Raw genomic sequence first — 25,984 nt, forward strand, 5'->3', positions numbered from 1 at the left:
GGAGAATTTCTGGAATCTTGAATCTTGAATTGGAAGCCCTAGGGTTTTTGAGAATAATGAGTGTTTCAGCCCTAAGAATGACTTAATCTCGTATTTTTGGCATTGAATACGGGTTGAAAAATAACCTAATTACCCCTATGGATGCGGGCTTTTAATGACTGATAATGTGTCCTGTGATGCGCAGATCGATGCATCATATCGATGGCATCAATGCAATGACCAACGCATCGCGTCGAGTTCGCGTTGGTTCACTAGAATTGCACTGAAAATTGGGAGGGGGATTATATGGCGATGCCACGCATCGAGATCGCGTTGACTCACTATTTTGGTCAGCCAAACATGGTTCAAATGAGGTCTAAAAATTCCAAAACTCACCCGAAGTGACCTACTAATATTCCTGCACATGAATCAACCTTAAAATCGATATTTGAAGGTCATAAGGGTCATAGAATATAATTTCCAACTTATGAAGGATAAAATAATTCTAAGTATAAACTCTTAGCTGAAATTTCTAAGTCTGGGACCTCTTTTCAAGCTTTAACAGACTGAGTTAAGCTTAGAATTTTGTGGGGTCTTACATTAAACAGATCCAAGATTCCGGTAACAAATGTTTGATATGTGTTCCTTATTTTTTCAGATGTATCATTTTGATACATATGTTTCCACATGTATCAATATGATACATATAAATAATTTAATCAATTCCTATACGAAATTCAATCTCACACAAAAGTACACTTTGACATACATCAAACGGAAGGCTAAGAGTGCCTATACAGACAAGGTGCAAGAAGAAGATAGGTATAATACAACTACTGAAATAGTTGAAGGACTAAGGGATGATCGCCTAAAGGTAATATCGATTTACTTATACCAGAGATTATTTCTAGTTGCTCACAAAGTTTATTTGTTATTATTTGGAAAGTTGAAATTATTAATTTTAATGGTCACAAAGTTATTTTAAATTTATATGTGGCATAACAACTTTTTAGTAACAAGTTTTAAACTTATCTAAAAATGATCAAAGTTTCCAGTAAGAAAAATTGGATATCTTTTATGTAAGTTTTCTTTGATGTATCATAATGATACATATTATTCCATATGTATCATTATGATACATATAGATAGTTTAGGCATTTCCTATATAAACTTCAATCTCACACTAAGTTCACTTTTTACATACATCAAACAGGACTCTGAAGAAGACCTGAAGATGAAGATTTATCTAAAGCAATTTCCTTATATGTATCATCATTGCCTGCAGCCTATCTAGCGGGGGGTCACTGTTGCAACTATTGACACATGAAATCTGCAAGGCAAAACTGATGGTCTGTCTCATATTAGTGACAATGCTATTGCAGCTATTTCTCAGGTCCCTGTGTGCAAAACAAATCTTTCAGATGTCATCAAGAAACCTATCCAAAGAAATAGGCAGTGTTCAAAACTTTATCAGTCACAATATGTCAATGTTTTTTATTCTAGATCAAAAGATAAAAAAGTCATCCAGTTATGCAAAAAGTTGAACTACCTGTTTGAAGGTCGCAACATTTATGGACCATATGCTGAAAAGCTGTTCTCTAAGTTATCTCTTGGGATGTCAATTGGACTGTACAAAACACAAGCTAGTAGGTAAGATTGATGAATCACCTTTCAAATTATCATATGTATCTATTAGTCTCAATACTGATTGAATCATAATTTGCTTATAAGAAAGTGAAGGATGAGCACTACACGGTCAAATACGCTGACCTAAAATCAAAACTTGATTTTATAGTTGCACATCCGATGCAAGAAGTTAGTTTGATAACGTGACACAATCAAATAAATGTTGGAATGTGGTGTACTGTGTATGCATATTTTTTCTCACGTATCATTTCTACCATATTTATTGACCACAAACATAGTAGTTGATACATAGATATACTTTTACTGTTTTTCAGTCAATGTTTTTAGAAATTCATATGTATCAACTGTTTTACACTTTGTATTATGTATGACATATATGAATCACATGTTCTTATATATTTTAATCTTTCAATAAAGCACATCGATGTGGTATTCTACTATCTTCGCAAGAAAGCAAAATTGGACACCACCAGTGAATATAGATATACTATCGTGAATTGTATGTTTGAGAACTACATCCATAACACATGCACTCATTATCATAAAACTCAATCTGATACTAATCTAAGCTCGCAAGATGAAAATGTTCATTCAATGAAAGTTGCTTTGGTAGAGAGATCAATTTGTGAAATTATTCAAGGTCTATGCATTCCAGCAGGTTTTTCATGGCATTTGGTTGATGAGGTGTACATGCTAATAAATTTTCAGGGATCGTTTCACTGGGTGTTGGCAGTCATAGTGCTCAAGGAAAGATGTATTCGTGTGTAAGACTCGTTGAACGGTCATAGAGATCATACAGTTGAGATAAAAGAGCTTACCAAAATGTTGTCAACTTATTTGTCAATATCTGATTTTTTCGGAAAAAAAATACAGACTGATCATTACTAGAAACATACAAGGAAAAGATGGACCATCATACATTTGATGTTCGGTTTGTTAATGGTATTGTTCAACAATCAAGCAGCACGTTGTACATATCATTTATTCTTGTAAATATATTTTTACCTAACAACTCACAACAACTCATAAACTGCCCGTTGTTCTATTTTTCAGGGATTGTGATTTGTTTGTTGCGGCATATACTGAATATTTAAGTGATGGACATCAAATACTTTCTTCAGAGTTTGATCCAAGACTGCATCATACCAGATACGCATCATTGTTATGGGACTATAGTGTAAACAAGGCATCTAATGGATATGTTAGTGACAATCAGGATCCGCCTAGGGCTAAACGCACCTTCATTCCATCTGAGGATACAAAGATGATTGATGTCGAGTCGTAGTTGTCTATTATTTGTTGTTTGACAAAAGGATTGTGGTTTATTATATTTTATGATTTTTGGATATTTCAAGACTACCAGTTTTATGTATTAAGTATTCAGTATTTTTGTGGTTAATGTCATGACATTTTAGCTTATGAAATGAAGCGTTCCAATATTGTTCGACCATATTATTTTATCTTTTATATTATGACTGTGTTTGTCGTTGTTTATTATGTCTTTGAAACATATGTTTGATTCATATAAACTACAAAGAATTATTAATTGAACCTTAGTGAAATACATATATAGCTAAGTAGTTTATCAACTAAGTTAAGGAGTTTAACTGACATACCAGTTGTGTTAAAATGACTTAACAATGAATCAAGCATTACTAATAGAAATCACATGACTTTAATGAACGCTTAATATGAATCATATAACATTTATAAATGTTTGAATATGTATCACTTGCAAACAATATGGTGAAAATATATCACCACCATTTAAGTTGTGTTAAAATGCCTTAACAGTGAATCGGGCATTCTAATATGAATCACATAACTTTAATGAATGTTTAATATGAATCATATAACATCATAAATATTTTAATATGTATCACTAGCAAACAGTATATTGAAAATGTATCACCAATATTTCAGTTGTGTTAAAATGCCTTAACAATGAATCACGCATTACTAATATGAATCATATGATTTTAATGAACGCTTAATATGAATCACATAACATTTAGATATATGTATCACCAACATTTCAGTTGTGTTAAAATTTGTAAACACTGAATCACGCATTACTAATATGAATCACATAACTTTCATGAACACTTGATGTGAATCATATAACATTTATAAAAATTTTAATATGTATCACTTTGTAACAATTTGATGGAAATATATCACTAACATTTCATATCTGTTAAAATCTCTTAACAATATAAAAGGCATTACTAATATGACTAACATAATTATCATGAACTCGAACATATCTGCATCTGAGAAAAGTTCTAATGGATTATAAACATTGATCTTAATAAATATTTCTGCTTCCATTGTAAATAAAATATCTTATGAAATAAATTTTTGAGAATTTAACTCAAATTATTGAATTCAAAATATTGAACGAAGTAAACAATTTTGATTCCACTTCAAAGAAAAATATCACATCTCTATTGGAAAGTAGTTGCAAGTGCATCTGTTTTGGCCTTCATGCCCACACTTTCTATAACGATTTGAGGTTGATGAAAACTTTTCGCTACTTTTCTTTTGTCTTCCTTTCTTAGGTCTTCCTGATGGTCTTTTATATTTTGAAGGAAAAACCACATCTTCCAACACCTCCATTAATACATGTCAATCTCGTTTATCGGGCATTGGACACAGTGACATTTCATAAGTCTTGACTAGTGTCTCCTTCTTGTAGTAATCAGAACAGTATAGCTTCATTTTCTTTACATTTTTGCTTTTCAAAACAACAATAGTGTGTGCACATGGTATCTCGACAAGCTGAAATCTACCACAGTTGCATGATCTATTATCCAACTGAACTATATATTTTTTTTCTTCTTCATACACACTGTATATGTAATTCGTTGATTCCTTAACCTAAAAAATATTTTTTAATATAGAATTACGTTGGTCAGCATAGTATAGGAATCATAAATATTATAGATTAATTATATATAAAGAATGAATTTTTAAGTGGTCGCATATTTTTACAGATGTATCAAAATGATACATATAATTTTCAGATGTATCATTATAATACATCTGGTATCAGAAAAGATAAAATACATTACAAAGCAACTTCATTACAATATAATAAATAGTAAATAACTTACCATTATATGTGATGACTTTGCCTCGTTCAATTGAAGAATTTGTTGAAACTTACCTCCCAATGAGCTTTTAGCAAAAAAGCTAGACCGATCTCTGTTTTTGCGGTTCCACACACCAAATAATATTCTGACTTGTTCAAGAAAATCTAAAATTGGAAGCTCACGTGCCTCAACAAGACGAGAGTTGATACATTCTACAATGTTGGAAGTCATTATTCTTTCTCTATTTATTGGAGCATGAACTCATGACCACTTTTCATATCCAACATTTTTCAGATATATCTTTACTCTATTGTTAATCTTTCGCACTTTACACATAAGCTTATCAAAATCATTCAACTTGTATGATTTAGTCATGACAAAAAATTCGTTGCTCAGCTTGTCCTTACTCTTTCTATAATTCGTGCAGACATTATTCCAAAGATGCCAAACACATGCAAAATGTGGTATACATGAATAGACTACACTAACATCCTTGATTATACTTTCATGTCTATCAAAGACAACATACATATTATCGTTCTTACCGTAAGCTCACTTAAATTGCTGAAAAAACCATGTCCAAGAGGAATCATTCTCAAAATCTACAATTTCATATGCAAGCAACAATATATGACCTGATACATAACATCAACCAAACATTATGTCTAATTTATATAACACTTAGCATCATTTTGATAGAAAAATATAAAAGAATGACTACGTGCAATACATGCTCCATCAAGTGTGCTAGCTGAAACGAATGTTTCCTTATATGGTCCACTCATGTGACAACCGTCTACTACCACAATAGGCCTACAATATCCAAATCCACTAATAAATGGATGTAGTGTTATGAATAGATACAAGAACTGATTATCGGGAGACTTATGCATCTATATATGTGAATTGGGGTAAACAGAATTCAATATGTATATGTAGGTAGACATTTTCTTATATCCGTCTGTTGGTCGCCCTCTCAATATCTTTAAAGCACGTTCTTTAGCACGCCATGTCTTCATGTAATCTATGTCCAAATCAAGTTCTCATTTTATATCTTCAATAATGTCACTTGGTGTGATTATTCTTTTATGGTTCAACAACTTTGGAGTCATTATTCCATCTACAAAAGCAATTGTTGCGTGTTGTTGGTCAAAAACTCTGTTCATTAACGGACAGATACGTTCAACATTAAAATAACGTACCATGAAAGTATCAAAATCAAGCTTACATGAGGCCTTGAATAACCAACTACATTTCGGAGATTTGCACATCAAGACATAACTGAAAGAAAAGTCAATAAAATGTATCACAAATATGAAAATATGTTAATCTGTTATTAAATGTATCACATAAGATATATATGTATCTCACTACTTTTACACTATGTCACACTATTTAAATATTACTCAAAAATTTTGAAAGTAATCATATTTTTTCATGTATGCTACAGATTTCATATACAATGAACATTTTGATATCAATATGAAATACAACCAAATGTTAAACAGAGGATTTACATGTATAACATACTATAGCTAAATGTATCATGCTTTTTACTGAAATAAATACTCCATCTACCATATGAATCACTATTATACACATATAATGATAACATATGTATCATTCATATGAATCACCTTTAAACTATAAAATCTCAAATTTTGTTATGCTTTATCAAGAAAACACAATGCACAATAAGCAAATAAATATATGAATCACATACTACAACATGCAGTATATTGATCCACGTTTATAAAAGTATCACAAAACTTAACTTGCAAAAACTAAAATCAACAATGCTGGGTAATTTAGGAAAATGTATCACAACAATTTTCATATGTATCAATAACAAATTAAATCTGAAATTGACGATGAACAACTAAAATTAAACCTCTGTTTGTCAAATCTCTCGGCTCTAAAATTGAACATTTGCTTGATTGCATAGTTATGCATTATCGATACAAGAGTTGTTTTATTTTTATACTTAAGTTTCACCTTGACAACACCGTTATAGCAATCAGTTATTAGTTCTTTACCACCCATATCAACAACTGTCAGAGATTCAACGCTATCAACTACAACTACTATAAGTCTAGACGACTCAACAATATTATGACACTCAATTGTCATATCATCTGTGTTGAAAGCATCACAATCAATTACAGTATCGGTTGTTGTAATATACAGTGGATACTTTTTGAATCCAGGTTCATGTTTCAAATTCGAAGAAAAAGTTTCACAGCCATATCATTATAAATCTCCAATGCTGAAGAATTACCTTGAACAACGTATTTGGCATGAATTTTTTTCAGATATACGTCAATTTTCAATTGAATTGATATAACATTCATTAAATCTAGGTACGAAGATTTTTCATGAATGACAATACTGTCGATCCGATAGTTATCGTACCTAGTCCCCGAAACCCAGACCCCAAAATGACGCAATAAGACAATCATGAGCTCCATTGAAATTAATCAGAAAATGAAGAAGAAAGAACGAATAATTTTTTTTGTTATAATTCAAAATGATACATATGGTTTGCTTCAAATTTGAAATCTGGTTGAAGGAAATTACAGATTTTCTGTATATGGGTAATCCAGCTTGTAACCGATTGAGCGTGATTTGCTCTGCATAGTAAAACAAAATCTGTTACTTCCTAAAATAAATATCTATTCTGTTTTAAATGTATCACTTTTTATATGTATCACATTATAATATATGTATCACGATTTTAAAAATCCGAGATATGATGTAATTAACCTAATTGTTAGGATAAAATATAATAACACTTAAACATTCAGGGTTTCTTAATGAATGTGTCATGTCAAAAAATAATAAATAAAGGTGAACCGAGAAAACAATAATTAAGAATTAAGAATAAGTCGATAAATTATACATTATATTTATTATTTTTGTGAGGGATCTGAAATGAGCTAAAACGATCCTTATGAAATAAAGGAAATACTTTTTCCTTAAATTCGCCCTAAATTTCTTTCTTGAAATTCATTTAAAAACTCTTTAGTAAAAGAATTCAAGAGAGAAGGCAAATTTGGTTCGAAAACAGAGTGTTAATTATTACTCTCTCTATTTGAAAAAGAATGATCCAATTTAACTTGACACGAAATTTAAGAAAATAAAAAAATGTTTAAATATTATGGTATTAAATTAAAATTATGTCAAATACACCAAAATGTCATTTAATATTATATTCTCAAACATGTAATTGAAAAAATTAAAATTAAAATATTATAAAAAAAATGATCATTTCTTTTAAATAAATTAAGAAAAATTATTCTTTTTGAAATTAAGGAAAATTTCGATTTCTCTTCTTCAATGTATTTTGTTGGTCTCGTAATTTTTGGGTTGAGAAGTGTGCCTATTTTTGACGAAAAGGTGGAAGTTGTGCTCCATGAGTTTTTTTTTTTCTTAATTTTGTTTGGTTCCAGAAACTTTTTCTATCATGTTCCTCATTTGGCTCTTTGATGGAGGAGGAGAAAAACAAATCAGGAATGAAACATGAAGCATTGTTAGTATCTACGGAAAACCTAACAGAGGGATGATTTTAGTGAAGTTTCTGAAATTAAAGGGATGTTTTCAGCTAAGTGAAATAAATAAGGATGTAGTTAGAGTTAAGATAAAACTGTAAGAAGGAATTAGTTAGAGTTAAAAGATAAAACTGTAAGGGGCGTTTGGTTTGAAAACAAGTTATGATGGGATAAGCTATACTGGGATTAGTTATGCTGGGATTATTTTTTATTGAGTGTTTGGTTTGTTGTATTCAAAGTAATATGCATGGTATAATTTCTAAGAACAAATTAAGTGATTACAAAAATACCCTCCATCTTATTTAACTCTTTTTTATATAATTTATTTTCAAGCTTTAAATATTTATTCTTAAAAATAAAATTTTCATCTGTGTGTGCGTATTTTTATGATTATATTGTGTATATTTTAAAAATAAAACTTTCATCTTATTTAGTTTTATTTTTTGTATGTGTGCCTTTCCATGATTATGCCGTATGAGTTTTAAAAAAATCTTACTACATCTTATTTAGTTTGAAATAAAAACATCCAACTTAAGTTTGTTAAAGTAAAAGAGGATTTATTGTTTATTTCATTTCATTTAAACACATATCACTCATATAATATATTAAAATTCATTTTATATATATCATATCAATTTTCAAGTGATTAAAAAACTATTTAATTTAAAATATGTAATTCAACAATGGTGTTAATATTTTTATGTGAGGCGAGTCAATGAAAGCGGATAATTGGAGATAATGATGGACTAAGAATTTTGAATTTTAGATTTAAATTTCTTATAAATTATTATATATTACTAATAAATTTTTAATGTAAATATAAAATTTATGTCAAAATTATTAAGTATTCAACTTTTATTAAAATTCATAATTAAAACACTAGTATATAGAGAGAGATATTTGTGAAATGAAATCATAGGTTTTGAGGGTATTTTAATCATTGTATAATTTTATACCAAAGAAAAATAGTCTTGGATTGTTATTCCACCAATTGGGTGGATAACTTATCCCGAGACTAATTATTAATTCCGGAATAAATTATCCCAAATACTTACAACCAAACGAATGGTTCAAATTTTTACCCCAAAATTATTATTTTATCCCGAAATTATTAACTTTTGCACCGCAAACCAAACGGCGCCTAAGGATGATATTGGTCATATACTCAGTTACGAACAAGCTACTTCTTGAGTAAGTTAATTGTACCCTTTTTCCTGTTTGTTTTTTGTCATTGTTTCTTTGGTTCTTTCGACGTTATTGGATACCATACATTATACTCCCTCTTAAAAATTGAATGATTTGTTTTTTTTAAACCGTTTAAAAAAAAATTGAGTCTCTTTTGTTTCTTTTTTGATAATTTTTAAATTTAAACTTTTTACGTGATATTGTAAGACGATAAGATTAAATAATATTTAATACATTTAAGATAATTTTAATTTAAGATTATAAAATTTAAATTTAAATTTTATTTTTTTAAACTTTGTACAAATTAAAATAGATAAAAAAAAAAATTAACGGAGGAGATTAGTAGTTATTATAACCATTACTCCTGTGACCACCTACGAAATGTCTCTGAAGAATCCATTTTATTCACTTTTATATGAAAACTTTCAATTGAATTGGTAAGAAATCAATAATTAGTCACTGAATAGATGAAGACACGTTTAAATTATTATATTTTTATGAATTTGATATCATAACTATCTAGCATTCTCTTTATAAATCTATAGATAAGCATGTCCGTGCTATGCACAGGCCCAACATTTCAAATTCAAATATAGTTTAATTTATGCCTGATTTTAGTTGCATCTATGATTTGAATGAATACTAAATTGACATACATACCTCATCACAATCATAATTTATAAATGTAAAAGCAAATTTCATCCTTAACAAAGTAGCAAGCATAAAAACAGATCATATTCAAATAAGGATAACAGGACATAAGGAAGAGAAAATAAAACTAATTCAATGCCCAAAAACAATCACTTCAAGTGAGAGAATGAAAATCATTCTTTGGCCAATGGTAGAACCTTATTTTGTCTGTTTGTTTGTTGTTTCCAAAAGAAATAGGCGGACAGCGTGTTGGGCTCACTTGTTTGAAATATATGCAGTAAAAATCAATGTCCTTCAAAAGATGTGAAGTTATCTTCTTGGATTTGTTCTTCGCTGATTCTAGCTTATCTTTGAACTACTACCTATTAAGATGAAGCCATTCACTCAATATTTGACCTTTGGGAGAGAGAGTGCGGCATCTACTCCTTGGCTCTTGTTTATTGAAGAATGCTTGGTAGCAGTAATACTGGTTCATCCGACAATTCCTTGAAATGGTATATATCTGAGTCCCTTCTTTTCTCTTTGACACTTTAGAAGCAAAGACATCCAATGCTTCTTTCATCCAAGGATGCCAACATACTTCCCTGGCTTCACTAAAATTCACCTACAATATTCAATCAAATAAATTTTCATTTCAAATCCAAGTGCATACATTTTCGACATCTGCTATATATATTACTTATTCACAACATACCCATTAACGTCGACGGACAGTTTTCTCAGGCCATTCATCTAGTTCTTCTAAGACACGCAGAGGAAACATGTGCCCCTCGTGAAATGTGCCTTGGCTTTTGCTTTTGAAACTCCAGGTACCTAATATTCCTGCAAATATATAGATCAATCAAACGTATGGAATGAACAAAAGGCCTCCGTACGAAAATAATACTAACAATTTTGCTTCCGTCCCAAGCTAATAGGAAAATATATGAATCTAGAGAAGGCATGTGTACGAACCTGAACCTCAACCTCACCAACCACTCCAGCTTCTTCAAAGGTCTCTCTAGAAGCTGCCTCTTCCAATGATTCATCAATTTCCCAACCAACCTGCATTTTAATTGGTGAATGATACATTTCACACACATTGGAAATTGAATTGTATTGTATTTTAGAAAGATATACAGAATACCTTAGGAAACATCATTCTTGGATTCTTCTGCGAGCTGATCAATAAAAATTCCAAATCATCAATAGGGCTGCCCTGAACACATGATGATGGGTCCCTCGTTTTGCATCTATATGGAATGCATCTGGACCAATTAAGTGAGACAAAAGTCAAATCGACTTAATAATAAAATCTCCATATTCCACATTTGGCATTCTTAAGAACATACAATCAAAAAAGGAAGTCGAATCATGGGTACTGCAGCTATAAAGAAATGCTCATAAGCACTCTTAGTTCAGTTTAATGTACTGCAGCTACATTTTCTATTAACTATAATTTTCTTAAAAGTTTCAGGAGTAACCAAAGTACTGGAGTCCAGTACGTACTTGGAATAAAAAACTGATTCTCTAGAAAGTAAAATTACTAAAAATGAGAGATGAAGATGTTGCTATTCATGTGCCATCGAAAATAATTTAGAAATCAACCATGAAGAATAAAAGAGTGCAAAATTCTACTGCTTCTATTGCCAGGAGAATATTACAACTTTATACTTCATGTTTGTTGACAACAACAACATACCCATTGTATTTCCACCCAGGAGTGGGTAAAGTGTACTCAGTCCATACCACAACCTCAGATGAAGTAGAGATATACAAGAAATTTTTTTGGATATTAGTATCGCCTATTGTATGCTTCCAGTGATTTTCATATTAGCAGTGTTTATGGATCCAAGAAATTGTAGGTTTAAGTATATCAGAAAGCCACCTCACAGGTCGAAAATATGAGTTTCACAACAAGTAAAGAACAAGCTTCACAATATGGAAGATTCTGCTGAGCAGTCATTACAACCAATCATCTTTCTGAAAATGTGAAGTACTACACAGGTCAAATAAGCAACAAGTAGAATTACCTGAGGAGAAGCAGGGACTGTCTGAAGTAAAGAATACCTTTTGCTGCATCCGACTCGAGCATCTGGTATATTACTGAAAGAGATCCAATATCATCAACCGAAGACCACATCTATCATACAACGGCAGCCAACAATCAGCTTCTGTCCAATTTTCCACATGCTCACGCAGAAGAGTGCGGAGTTGCAATGCTGCAGCTCGTCCTTCAAACACACGATAATCTGGGCAAAGTGTAAGGATTGCCTGTATATCACATATTGCTAATTGGTAGTCCTCTAGAGCAAGGTAAAAACAAAACCGGAGTTCTCAAGGTCATCCCACCTCTTTTCTCCTTGACAATATAGCGAGCTCTCTTGGTACATCCATCCAAGTGGAATTGAGGAAGAACTAACAGAACTGAGTTTCTCATGTGCCCAGTGTTTATAACCCCTTATTTGACCTAATCTAGCCAAACCAACAACGGAATAAGTATGATCCAAATTAAAAGCAGCCTCAAAGAGCTGCTCAGATTCTTCAAGCTCTTTCCTAAGAAATTTAACGCATCCTAACCGATGATATGCGACCATTTTCTGCTGGCTGGTTTCAGCTGAGTCGATCAGTGTTCTTAAAAAACAAACAGATTCATCTGATCTAGGATCAAGGTTCATCGAAACTTACACTCAACAAACAATAGAGTGAAAATGAGGCAGGAATTATCATAATTAACCTTTGTTGCCTGGTAGTGTTGCTTAACAGTTCAACTACTTGACTTTCTTTCAGAGAAAATCTGGTAGTTCACGTAAAAATACTTGCAAACATGACGCAACAAGTACAGGGGAATTCTCTTCAAGGGCACATTCAAGGAGTTCTAGAGCATCTTGTTGACATGAAATTAAAGACGCAAGCTTTCGGTCACAAGCATCCTTGAGGCTTTCACAACAAAACTTATTGGCAAATACCAACATTCCAAATAGCAAATCAAGGGACATTTCATTCAGTAACCAGTTGAGCTGAATTCATTGATGACCCTCATTTCCAAGGGTGAAATGTTGTTTTCAGACAAATCTATTTCCTCACAAAAAGATTCTGTGAAACAACCATTGAGCATGGTATGAAATGGAGCTGAAAGACTGGAAATTTTTTGCCTGTCGCACACTATTTTCTAATCACCAATTCTAAAAGAAACACTTCTTGGACAAGGTTCCTCATTTGTGGTGACAACTCCATGAGAGCTTAATTTCTTATACGCAGGCATTTCAGCAGCTATGTCTATAGCTCCAAACTCCTTCGCACGTTTGCCACAAGTAGAAAGCAAATCAGAAATAAGCTCTTCATCTTGCTTCTCGTATTTCAACCACACCCCCAAATACAAGTTTTGTATAAACTGTGCTTGCTTTCGACCACGCTGATCGAAGGCTTCTCCTCATTAATTTAACTTCCTCAAGGCCCTTAAAGACCTGAAACTGCAGTAAATAGAGATTTGACACAACATATGTCTGATTCAGACGGTCATATGTTGTGCTACCAAAATAAATTACCTTTATAGCACTTGATTTTGGGATTCTCTTATAGTATGAACCATCGTTTGGTGACCTCGAAGAAACCTGTATAAGACAATTGACAAACATAAGTTTAGGCAAAAGTATCAAGGACAAAATACTAAGGTTACAAAATACAAAGTCGGGTCACACCTCACATATATTAAGGAACCAGCGCATACTTGTAGTAGGCATGGTTGGCATCTCTTATGCCTCATTATTCCACACATCTGAGCCTCATTTGCTTCGAAAAAAAAGATTCTTTTGCATGATCCAATGTTGGAATATGTTAAATCTGCATCATTCTGTGCAAGTTTACAACATCTTGTAAGTCCTTTGTATTTCTACTATATACAAAAATGAGACTTTGAGGACGACCAAGGGTAGATGCCGTAAATATACACATTTTTTGAGGGTAAAATATATACCGGTTGTTTCACCTCGTCAGCAGCAGCAACAACAACATACCCAGTATATTCCCACCAAGTGGGGTCGGGGGGTAAGTGTACGCAGTCCATACCACTACCTCAAAGTGAGGTAGAAAGGCTGTTTCACCTCATCAGATTGAACATAAAACTACTGGGTTGAGGGAAACAGATTAGAGCAACAACATTAGAAGAGAATGGCAAAACTTGCATTAATTCCAGCACCATTGATTTCTTTTCCTTGAACATATAATCACCTGACTGAGGGACCCATTCCCTCGGGACATACAGCAATCACACTAATGTTCTTCGGGAAGTCTAGGCCTATTGACTGCAAATGGCCGAGGAGGAAACCATGTGAAAGCCCAAGTATGCTGTTTGGCTTCATGTGAGAAAACACTTTCATAATTATCAGCCTGCACATACATCAGAAAATTAGACAGAGCAACAATGAAACAAAGGGTAATATCTGCACAAACTACCAGGTTAAGCAATCATAAATCTAGGTTGTTTTAACAGAGATTCACTTGACATTTTGAAGCATCTCTGGAGCTTCAAACCCCTCCCCTTCCGCTTCTCAATAAAGCTTCCACAATCCAATTACATTGACTCCAAATACTCAGCAATATTTACACCAGGGCAAAATTGGCCCCAACATTGTAATTCACAGATTTGAGCACCCCAAAGGTGAATGTGATTCCAAAAGATGAAACCCCACAAAGTCCTGGATTGTTTGCATATCGGCTTGCAGGAAGTGTACTGAGCTGACCCCTTTGTGGAATTTGCCCTGTCAATTCATTATTCGACAGGTCAATTTGCACCAAGAAAGAAAGAAGTGAAAATGAATCAGGAATTTGACCCTGCAATCTGTTATGTGATGCATCAGACACTCCCAAATTCTTTAGCCCTCCAAGTGATGAAGGAATCTCTCCTGACAATTGGTTGTGTGATATAACAAGCACTTGCAAAGCTATCATGTCACCGAATTCATCAGGGATTTTCCCACGAAGCTCGTTGTAAGAAAGATCAAGGTACTCAATAGTTTGATACCGAGTAAAAGCACTAAGAACCGGACCAGAATACAAAATCACAACTCTTTAGTGATGGAACCTGTAAAAGCCTTTCAGGGTGAATTCCGTAGAACTCGAGCAATCCTCCAACACCTTTGCATGAATTTCCCACATTTCGGACAAACACCAAAGTGTTACCTGAGAGAATTCCACTCAAAGCTTTAGCCCTTTGCTGTCAACCAAGTCGCGGTGGGATCTCTCCCCATCTATTGCTGCTTAAGTCCAGCCAAACCAAGCTACTACAATTGACTAATTCACTTGGAATCTGACCACTCAAGATGTTATTTGCTAGCTGCAAAACAGCCAGACTTGAAAGATGGCTAAATTCTTTAGGAATCTCACCACTTAGTCCATTACTTGTGAGGGAAATCCACTCAAGATTACCACAATTGAACAGTTCAACTGGAATTTTCCCACTCAAGTAGTATTATATTAAGAATAAGATTCCTCAAGTTGCTGCATTTTCCCAATTCCGCCGGTATATTCCCTTCCAAACTATTGTACCAAGCAATAAACTATTCAAGATTCTCAAGTTTTCATAGTTCTGATGGAATTGAACCATTCAAATAGTTCAAACTAAAATCAATTGTCTTGAGTTGTGAACATTGATATAGTTGAGATGGAATTGGACCATAAAGTGAGTTATCTGGCGCTCTCAGCTTTTCCAATGAGGAAGCTCTAGGGATAATTCCGGTCTTGATCATGTTGGAGCTGAAGTCTACAACGTGGAGTTTCTTGCAGGATGAGAGGGAAGCAGGAAATGGACCAGAAATCTTGTTGCCACTCACTTGCAAAGTCTCTAAAGAAGCTAAATTCTGCTAAATTCTGAAGGATGGAATCAGGAAATGGACCGGTCAGATTATTGTTGGACAAATCAAGATTCTGAAGAGAAGAACATGATGAGAAGGAATTCAGAATTGAACCAGTGATTTGAAAGCTTGAGTTCGAAAAGTGAACTACATGAGTTTCCTAATTCAGATGGAATCCAACCTGCTAAATGATTCTTAGAAACATCCAATCTTTGCAAGCTTTTAAGCTCACCAAAAGAAATTGGAATTGGACCAGAAAAGTAATTCTCAGCCAAAACAAGTTCTTGAAGAGCTGTACAATTAGATAAAGCAGTAGGAACTGAATCAGTTATCTGATTCCCTGACAAATCGAGACGTAACAAGAAATTACAAGTCTCAATCTTAAGATCAGAAATTGAGCCTGTGAGATTATTATAGTCCATTGCAAGATACTGCAACTTATTGGCATGCAACAAGAAATTCTAAGGCAAAGAACCTGTTATGTTATAGAAAGAAAGACTAACATATTCAAGATTTGGACATTTTTCAAAGAAGTTCTCAGGTACAAAGCCTGCTAAGCCACTGAATGATAGTTCAAGTTGCTTCAAACTATAAGGTAACTGACTCAAAGACGTCGAGGCAAAGAAGGTGCCTCTTAAAGCACTGTTGCCCTCTTGGTTGTGGATTCTAACCCTATCTAGTCAACTCTTTTTGAATTATTATTTTGCCCAAGAAATCCATAAACTTGAAATTATAGATCTGCCTCGATGAAGAATGACTTGAAAAAATGTATACAAAGAACCTCATGAAGGATGATTTGAAAAATATCGAGACCATTCACAACCTTATTTGATTCAGTAGGATTAAGCCCTGCCAACATAATGTCAAAAACAGCAAACTGATAGATAAAAGAAAATTTAATAAAAAAGCTTCAACAAAATAATAATGAAAGCTCTTATTTGTTTAGAAAGAGATTTTAATGAATGTACCTTTAGGGTTCATGAAAGTGGCAGGTGCAAGATAATTTTTTCGTTGTTGTAGATTAGCTTCTGAGAATCAAACCTTGAGAAGGAGAGTGAAGGATTTGATAAATAAACAGTTAAGTTAGATAAATAAGCAAAAACAGGAAGGAAAAAAACATGATTATCGTACCGAAATTCAACGGCAATCTATCCGCTACTGTGGTTAACACAAATGAGAAGCCATTCATGAAGATTGAGGAGTGAAGCTGAGTGTAAGTCGGTGATAAGAGTGAAGATGAGTATGAGAGGATAGAGTGTTTCATCATTTTGCCCTTGGTCGTTCCACACTCACATTTCTATATTATATAGTAGAAAAGAAATATAATATATAATCACACCCTGGCTGTGTTTGGTATGATGTATTTTCCATCGAAAATATTTTCGTCAAAAATAAGTTAGTTTTCTATTTATCTTTTTATATTTGATTGATGAGTGAAAAATATTTTTAAAAAAATATTTTATGGTGCTTGGTTGATAAGTAGCGAATATTTTTTAGAAAAATATTTTCTAGTATTTGTTGGTAAGTGAAAAAATATTTTTTAGAAAATACTACTAAATGTTAACTAGTATATCAGTGTCTCTACCAACTCAATAATTTATAAGAACAAATTTAAGTATAACAAATAATATCAATATCGAATACTAAAATATTACAATCACTAAATTTAAGCAACTATTAATTAGCAAATATAGGAGATATTTTTCAACATTTTGTCACGACAATCTCAAGATACTACAATTAATAGAAATATAATGGAACGACAAACTTATTCAACCTCGTGAACAAATTATATCGATGATAAAATGAAATATGCAATTAATAAAAATAACATAGGTAAGTCTTCCTCTATGCATATGAAAATAACAATACATTCAACGAACATTGGAAAATGGAAAAAATTCGGGCTTCACTATTTTTTATTTCAAGCAGTGAAAAATTGAAGCAAAACATAGTGAAAATATTTTCGAGTAATGTAAATTTTTGAGAAATGTGAATTTTTTGAGTCATGTGAATATGAGTGTTGTTGGGGTGGGGAAGAAGGGTGGAGGTGGAGTCATAAGTCGAATTTGTCATTTTCCCTCAAATTGAGAAAAATGAGTTGTTGTGAAAAATATTTTCCCAACATTTTATTACAACCAAAACAAAAAAAAATTGGAAAACATTTTCCATCATACCAAACACACCCCCTATGTAAAATATATCTTATTACTAGTTTCGCAAGGTCCGGACTTACAAGATATAAAACTAATTTTAGTTTAAAATATAATTTTTTATATATTTTTTACTTTATAAATAATATAATCTATATAATCTAATAATATGCCAAACATATCTTATTAATAAGTTTTTCTAATTATTAAAATTTTTAATTATATAAGTTGATAATTTTTAAGAAAAAAAATATTTGTGAGTAAGAAAGTATTATCATAGAATTAGAACATATCAAAGGGTCACAAGAAATTCAATATTTTATAAATAACATGATTTGAAATAATAAAATTAATTATAATTTGACGAAGATCATAAATAAAAAATTATTTATATTTTTATAATTTTGTGAGTATCTAATTGTTTACTTATATACAGAAATAAATTTCTTTTGCTATTTATTGAGTTTTAGTTTCGTTCTTTATTTCATGTAGCAAGAGTTTTTGCATAATTCACTTTTTTTATCTTATAAAATCATCTAATACAACAAAATATTTCAATGACTTCAAATTTATATTATAAATTATAACCATGATTTAGAATTTTTACATAAATTAACTTTATAATAATCCATAAGAATACTAAATAATAATTAAATTGCATTAGTAAATTACTCCATTCAGTCCATTTACTTGTCGTGTTTATATTTTACACACCCACTAAAAGATTATCTTATTCACCCCATTTTAATTATTGTTATATCTTTTTTCAGATTTGCTAAGAAAAATAATATGTACAACGTATTATTGATTAAGTTACCCTATTTATCTTATGTCATTTGAGAATTGTACAATAACAATAAGAATTATAAAAGTTTAGTTGAAAATCAATGTAAACTTTAATTTTGTACTAAAAATTATTTGGATTGATTTTTTTTAGCTAAAGTGATTGTTAATTAAAGATAAATGGAATTTTAACTAAAAGGTAATTTAAGAAGTGACAAGAAGAGACTAATATAAAAGTTCAAGTAGAAATAGTCTTAACAAAAATAATAAGGGCATAAATGAAAATATATTAGAAAAACACACCATTATTTGTCATGTGTGATAATCTTAGTTAATGTAGACACCTAATTTCGTCCCTCCCCGATATCGTTTTTACCCATTTTTACCTTATCCTATCGTGTACCCTCACCCGTGTGATAATCCCTCCACAAAATGACAAAAATAACAATCCCCTAACTAATTTTATCTTATCCTAACAACCTAACCAATCAAAATAAAACACATCACACCCTACCCCTATTCCTACCCCCACCTCAGTACCCCACCTACCCTACCCCACAACCACACAATTCCATAGGCATATATACAACAAAAAAGAAAATCATTAAGGGGGGGATATTTTTTTTTTCATTCCAGAGAATTCCATCTTTTTTCTTTTCTTCTTCACGATAGAACACACACACATACACACAGATTACGCATACCACTCCATCGTCACACACAAAGACGAGAAAAAATCAGTATATACACACATACGCACCCGTACACACTACACATGGAGAAGGAGATAGAGTAAAGGTGAGAAATTAGGAGAATTGATTGAGAAAATAGAGAGGATAGAGATAGACGAAGGGGGGTCGGAATAAGAGAGAAAGGGTGAGAGAGAGGTTTTTCCGGCGAGTTCTTGCCGGAAAACACTACTGCTTCGTAAGTCCTAACCATTCTTCCACTTTTCGCCGTCGACTGGCTAGCCGGAGCTCAATCGAAGTAGAAACAACAAATCGTTCTGACCCAAATCACATCCGGTAGCCACTCCGTCCCTTTCTCCGGTGAATATCCAACTTAAATCCACCGGATTCGCACTTAGAAACATCTACAGTCACTTTTGATACTGTTCCGGTGAGATTCACTGGCAGACGGCATCACTCTCCAATTTTTGTTAAAAAGATAAATCGATCCCGATTCGTTTAGCGTTGGTATCTCGCTTTGATTTGGGTTGGTCAGTTCGTGATTGAGGTTCAAATTGAGAGTTTTTAGATCCGACTTTGTCTTTCGATCACATATTTTGGCACAATAAAAGCTTCAATCGAGGTCCAACTCTACACTTTCTCTCATTTATTTTATTATTTGCGATGTTTCGTATTTCGAATTGAATATTCGTGTGTGGTTTGATCTTCGTTGGTGATGAATAACTGTTTGTATTGATTGGTTGTTGATTTTGTTGGTTACGATTGTGTGTGATGTGAATGATGAATATTGAGTTTATAGTGATTGTGGATTGTTGAAATAGTAATCGTGATTGTAGAAATTTTGTGTTAAAATAAAATTGGGGGTGGGAATTAAAATTAATAAAATGAATGTTGATTAATTTTGATGAATTGATAATGTTAAACACGATAGAATTGTGATATGTTGAACTTGGATAGGCAAATGTAGGCCGGGTAGTCAAATTTAGAAATAACGATTTATTGGAATATTTGAATATGTGCGTGAATGGTTCGTTTTACTTTATCGTACGAAAAGCTTAAGTTGTACTCATTTGTCCGGGGAATGCCCCGAAGGAATTGTATTTATTCACCGGAGATGCCTCGAAGTATCATGTACTTGAAGACAGCACACGATCAAGGTTCGGTACGTCGGGTGGAGAAAGCAATAGAGAGTAGTTTAGGATTAGTTTAGAATAGAATAGGTTTACATTTTCTCATTTTTCATTTTTCAGGACTGTATAATTGGACTAGACATTATATTTTGGATTATTTTGTTTTGTTTGCTTGAGTGATTGTTTTGGCGTGCTTTGTGTGGTTTATGCATTTGTAATGTCAATCTAGCCGATACGCTCTATCAAGCGACCGTGGTCAAACCACGAGATCGAGGGGTGCCTAACACCTTCCCCTCGGTCAATAGAATTTCTTAGCCGGAATCTCTGTTCGCAAACCAGTATTAAAAAGTCAAAACCATTTTGAAAAAGAATATCCATGGGTGACTCGGCACACCCAATTTATGCCAAGTGGCGACTCTGAATTTTGATTGTTAAAAATAATCCTTTTTTTCGAAACAAATTTTCATCTTTTGTCACTTTAATAATTAAAACCCTTTCGACCCTTAAAACATAATCTTTGGAGTATGGAAAAGGGGTGTGACAGCTCTAGCGACTCTACTGGGGATCTAGTGATATGTTTTCAGAATTCGAGCTATTTTTGGAGTCGTATCGGCTTTGTTTGGCATTACGAGTGTATAAACATTGTTTGTGATTTTGTTTGTGTTATTGTTTTCACTTTTGTGCGTTTTTCGTGCTCTTTGTTTATAGTATTTATCCTATGTGTTACCGCTTTTATATATGTTATCATGTGTCTACCCGCTGACCTTCTTTCTGCAACAAGTCCGTAGTACACGTGTTGTATACGACCTCTAGTTGAGTCACCCTTATTTTAGGGGGGGGGTCCGTTGGTGTTATGAAGTAGGTGGAAAGCAAAGCAGCCACTATCGACCATACGCTCCCCCGAACAGCCTTGTTAGTAAACCACAACGTAGGTCAGCCTTTAGGTCATGCTTATGTGCATCATACTGAGACCTAGCGGGACCCACATGGCCCTTTGTAGGAGACTCACCTCTAAAACATCCTTACGTGCTAACTGTTGCATCTTTAAGGGTAACGTGGTCATTTGACGGACTAATTTGATTTGAAAAAAAATGTTTGTTAGAAGCAAGGTGCGTAGGCAAAAAAAGATGAAAAAAATAGAAAAAGTGAGTCGAAAAGAATGAATCAAAAGGAGTGTCGTAGTTTATTTTAGAGTTCTTTATGGCTTTTGTTCTTCACGATCCAAAAACTCAAAAAGATTTATTTTTTTTACGTTTTTGCATTCATCTTCTCGAAGTATCGTAAGTTCAACAAAAAAAAATGAAAAAAAAAGAGTTTTATTTGCCTTTTCTACTTATTTGTCAAAAACAAAATACCAAAAAGATTTTTTTCATAATTGGTGGTGTCAGTCTTAGTTGAAATGTCTAGATGAAAATCTAAAAAGTTTTCATTCATTTGTTTTTGGTTGTCTCTTAAGTTAGGGTCAATTTATTAGTTAATCATTAATTGTCCAATCTGGATGAACTACGCATACCTGATACCCTTCCCTCGGGTTGGGATATGTAGGCAACCCTCGGAGGGGGGGGGTCCGGTAATCTTTGTGTTGGCCTTTGTCTTATTATTAGCCTAGGTCTCTTGCCCCGTAATCTAGAGTTGTTAGCCAAGTAGACTGATCTTGCTTAGTACTTCTGTTCGGCAAATTGGAGTCATGAATGTGGTCTGTCCCATCGACATATGCTTGCGTCAAAAATCTCAAGGGTTGGGAATCTTCTACTCCTGTCGAATTTTTGAGATAACGTCTTATGTGTTATTACAGGATGGATTTGTCCACCAAGTCTAGAGTTCTGATGGTTGTCAAGGTGCCCAAAAAGTTAATCAAGTGGTGGGAAATGTTTAACTATGTTGATCAGCAGAAACTGATTAAAATATTAGGTGATCTTACGGAACTTCTGCATGTTACCCCTCGTCCAGATTTAATAGAGGCTTTGTTGACCTTTTGGGATCCAAGTAGTTTGGTGTTCAGGTTTGGGGAATGTGAAATGACTTCTACTTTGGCAGAAATATCCGATTTATTGCATTTGCCCTATATCGAGAAGGATATGATCCGAGCACGAAATCATACTGGCGTGAGATTTTTGCAGTCTTATGGTTTAAAAAGTAAGGGTATGCGTTTGGGTTGTTTAAGTGATTCATGGGTTTTCTTAGATTTTTTGTTCGCTAGATTCGGGCCCTCGGAAGGTTTTGATTGTTTTTGGGATGAATTTCATATAACTAAGGAGAGGTGGGAGAGAAAGCGTCTTGAAGTCTTCACCCTCGCTTTGTTAGGCATTTTAGTGTTTCCATTAGAAGAAAGACGTATTAATACCCGTTTACAATCTGTGGTGATTGCCCTATTTCATAAGGATCAAAATGACAAGAGCATTAATCAAAAGGGCAGGTTCACTCTCATACCCATGATCTTAACAGAAATATATAAGGCTTTAACCGAAGTGAAGGGGGGAATGAGATTTTCTGAGGGCAGTAACCTGATATTGCAATTATGGATGATGGAGCATTTGCATGCGCCTTCTTTAGTTAGACCAGACGTGGTAGATCGTTGTATTCCCAATCGAGTGAAAGCCATAGACTCCAGGTTGCATTTGGATAAATTCTTATTACCCGTGGGAGTTGACGCTTGGATTGAATTTCTTGAGTCAAGAACCAGGGATAACATTTTGTGGACTTATATGTGGCTTTGACCAAAGATAATATTGCTGGGTTGTCAAACACAGCTCCCTTTAGTTATGTTAGGGCTCAATTGCACTAGACCATACAGTCCTTCTAGGGTAATGCGCCAGTTGGGTAGGCTGCAGGACGTGCCACTAGCAGTGGATCTTCTGAAGGATGTTGAGTACTTCAAGGACCAAGCTTTAGGTGAGAGCAAGTACGAGCAGTTTTGGAAGCATGCAACAAAGCTAGGTGTGGACACACTCAAAGAAAGTTTGGATAATCCGGGCTACACTCAGGGATATGAGGTCTAGCTTCAATCTATCCCTCGGGGTATCAGTTAGCCTTTACCAGCGCAGCTTAGAGAGAGAATACAGGAAGAATACATAGCAGACGACCATCAGGATGAAAGTGCGGGGTCCAAAGCGGAAACACTGAGAGTTCAGTTAGTAGATTTGTTCAAGACGGTAGAAAAGTGTCAGAATAATCTTTCCAAGTGCACTCCTCATGAGGCAGGAATACGGGCCCGAAGCTTCTTCCCTAATATCAGGGTGTCTTTACAGGATATTCTACAAAGTTTAAATGGGAGAAAGAGAACTTCAGAGGCAGGTCCATCTCAGCCAGGGTCATCACGCAGAGCACCAGTCTGAAAGAGCATTTCTTATCTTTATTCAGTTTGAGTCTTTTATGTGTCTGTCTTTGTAGGGTGGTGTCTGCTTTAAGTCAAACTCAAGTTGTTTTTGGTATTAGGGTCTTTATTAGTAATTTCACGTATGTCGTCTTAGGGGTCTAGAATGTTGTTCCGTATTTGTTGTTTAGTTTTAGAGTGGTCCTAAATTCTTTGTATGTTTTTGTTGTTTCTTTCGTCAAAATGCTATGATGTTACGTCTTTTCTTTGTTTGTTTATTTTCGTTTTCGCAAAAAAAAAAAATAAAAAAAAATGTAATGTTTATGCATATGCTGTCCGAACTACGCAAGATCTGATTCATGTACAACATGATACGTCGGCAACCTACTTTTGGGTTCGATCTAATCATTTTGTTTAGTTGTTTTTTATTATTTTTCCTCTTTTAAAGAAAAAAAACAAAAGCCATAAAGAATGATAAAATAAAGGTAGATAACGAGAGAAGGGAAATGAACAGAGATGGATACGAAAAAATAATAATAAAAAAAAAATAATAATAAGTCCAGATAAAAATCGAGATGATGTTAAAATGACCTCGCTACCCTCAAAAGCTGGTAGAAATGAACATGAATTTAGGACAATTTTACTAATGTGATTCCCATGCTTGTTGTGTTCCTCAATCCTAACGGATGTCGTCTTTGATGACCATGTTCTTTCAGATAACAGTGGTAGGTTTGCAGCACTCTGGCTAGTCACCCATACCTCACTAGATCCAAAGCAAAGCTCGCCATGGCTAGCACGGAGATTGAAAATTCGCTCATTGACCCGGATCAGGATCACAGGGAAGAAAGTTCAGAACACAATGATGAGGTAGTAAGGCTCAGGCAATATTAATAGATTTACACCGGGCATGGGTCAGCGGAATGCCTCCCCCTCTGCTCCCTGAAGGTCTTGGGAATATCTCTAATTGCCCACCGCTCTCTTAGGTGCAATTCTCTGCTCCTACTGATTCACCTGAGCACGCACCAGGATTCATTCCGCGACATTATTATCCTGGCAGTTCTGGTGTGCCCTTGGCAACTTCCCAATCAAAACTCACTGCTCAGCCAGTGCCACCGATCACACCGGTATTCATGGCTTCGCCACCACATGAAACTCCCATATATGTTTTGCGTCCCACAATGGGACTTCCTATGTCTGCCAGTGAGCTAGTATTGAAGGTTCCAGATAGTTAGTATTGTGCGTCGGAGCCTACTTTGAGAATGAATGAACCGTATGGGTACACTCAGCCGCCTGTATTTCCATTTGATATGGAGAAACCTGTCGCAACAGAGGAACAGGAAATCGTAGCCCAGAAGCTAAAAAGTTTAGAACAGGCTATGAGGAATTTGCAGGAATCAGAGATTATAGGAGTGTTTCCTACAAAGATCTTTGCATGTTCCCAGACATCAACCTTCCCCTCGGTTTTAAAATGCCCAAGTTCGAGAAGTATGCAGGACACGGTGATCCCGTGGCATACTTGAGACGTTATTGCAACCAGTTGAGGGCTGCAGGAGGAAGGGAAGAGCTGCTCATGGCCTTCTTTGGTGAGAGTCTTTCTGATCTGGCTTCAGAATGGTTTATCTATCAGGATCTCGACAAATGGAACAACTGGGATGACTTAGCTTCTGAGTTTTTTCAATATTTTTAGTATAACATCGACCTGATTCCGGACGAAAAATCCTTGGTCAACATAAAGAAAAAAAACACTGAAGATTTTAGGGAATACGCGATAAGGTAGCGTGAGCAGGCCGCCAGGGTAAAGCCTCCAATGAAAGAAAGTAAGTTGGTAGAGCTTTTCATTCAGGCACAGGATGAGACCTATTTTCAACATTTACTTCTGGAAATAGGAAAGTCTTTTATTGAAGTCCTCAAAATGGGGGAGATGATAGAGGACGGAATCAAGATCGGCCGAATAGTGAGTTTTGCCGCATTAAAAGCCAC

At 34.0% G+C, this 25,984-nt stretch overlaps 2 protein-coding genes and 1 pseudogene across 2 annotated transcripts; all 3 read right to left on the bottom strand.

Moving 5' to 3' along the window:
* Nucleotides 1-4,254: 4,254 nt before the first annotated feature.
* Nucleotides 4,255-4,952, bottom strand: LOC124885817. Its single transcript, XM_047394058.1, has 3 exons — nt 4,743-4,952; nt 4,621-4,671; nt 4,255-4,506 (listed from the first exon to the last, which is right to left on the bottom strand). The coding sequence occupies exons 1-3, from the start codon at nt 4,950-4,952 to the stop codon at nt 4,255-4,257; spliced, it is 513 nt and encodes a 170-aa protein (XP_047250014.1).
* Nucleotides 4,953-10,111: 5,159 nt separating this feature from the next.
* LOC107878171 lies at nt 10,112-17,242 on the bottom strand (annotated as a pseudogene).
* LOC124885818 (serine/threonine-protein kinase BRI1-like 2) lies at nt 14,357-16,358 on the bottom strand. The gene is made up of 6 exons (XM_047394059.1): nt 16,140-16,358; nt 15,916-16,009; nt 15,386-15,529; nt 15,168-15,265; nt 14,693-15,091; nt 14,357-14,473 (listed from the first exon to the last, which is right to left on the bottom strand). The coding sequence occupies exons 1-6, from the start codon at nt 16,356-16,358 to the stop codon at nt 14,357-14,359; spliced, it is 1,071 nt and encodes a 356-aa protein (XP_047250015.1).
* Nucleotides 17,243-25,984: the final 8,742 nt, after the last annotated feature.

Source organism: Capsicum annuum, chromosome 7 (assembly GCF_002878395.1).
Source record: "Capsicum annuum cultivar UCD-10X-F1 chromosome 7, UCD10Xv1.1, whole genome shotgun sequence".
Classification (NCBI taxonomy): domain Eukaryota; kingdom Viridiplantae; phylum Streptophyta; class Magnoliopsida; order Solanales; family Solanaceae; genus Capsicum; species Capsicum annuum.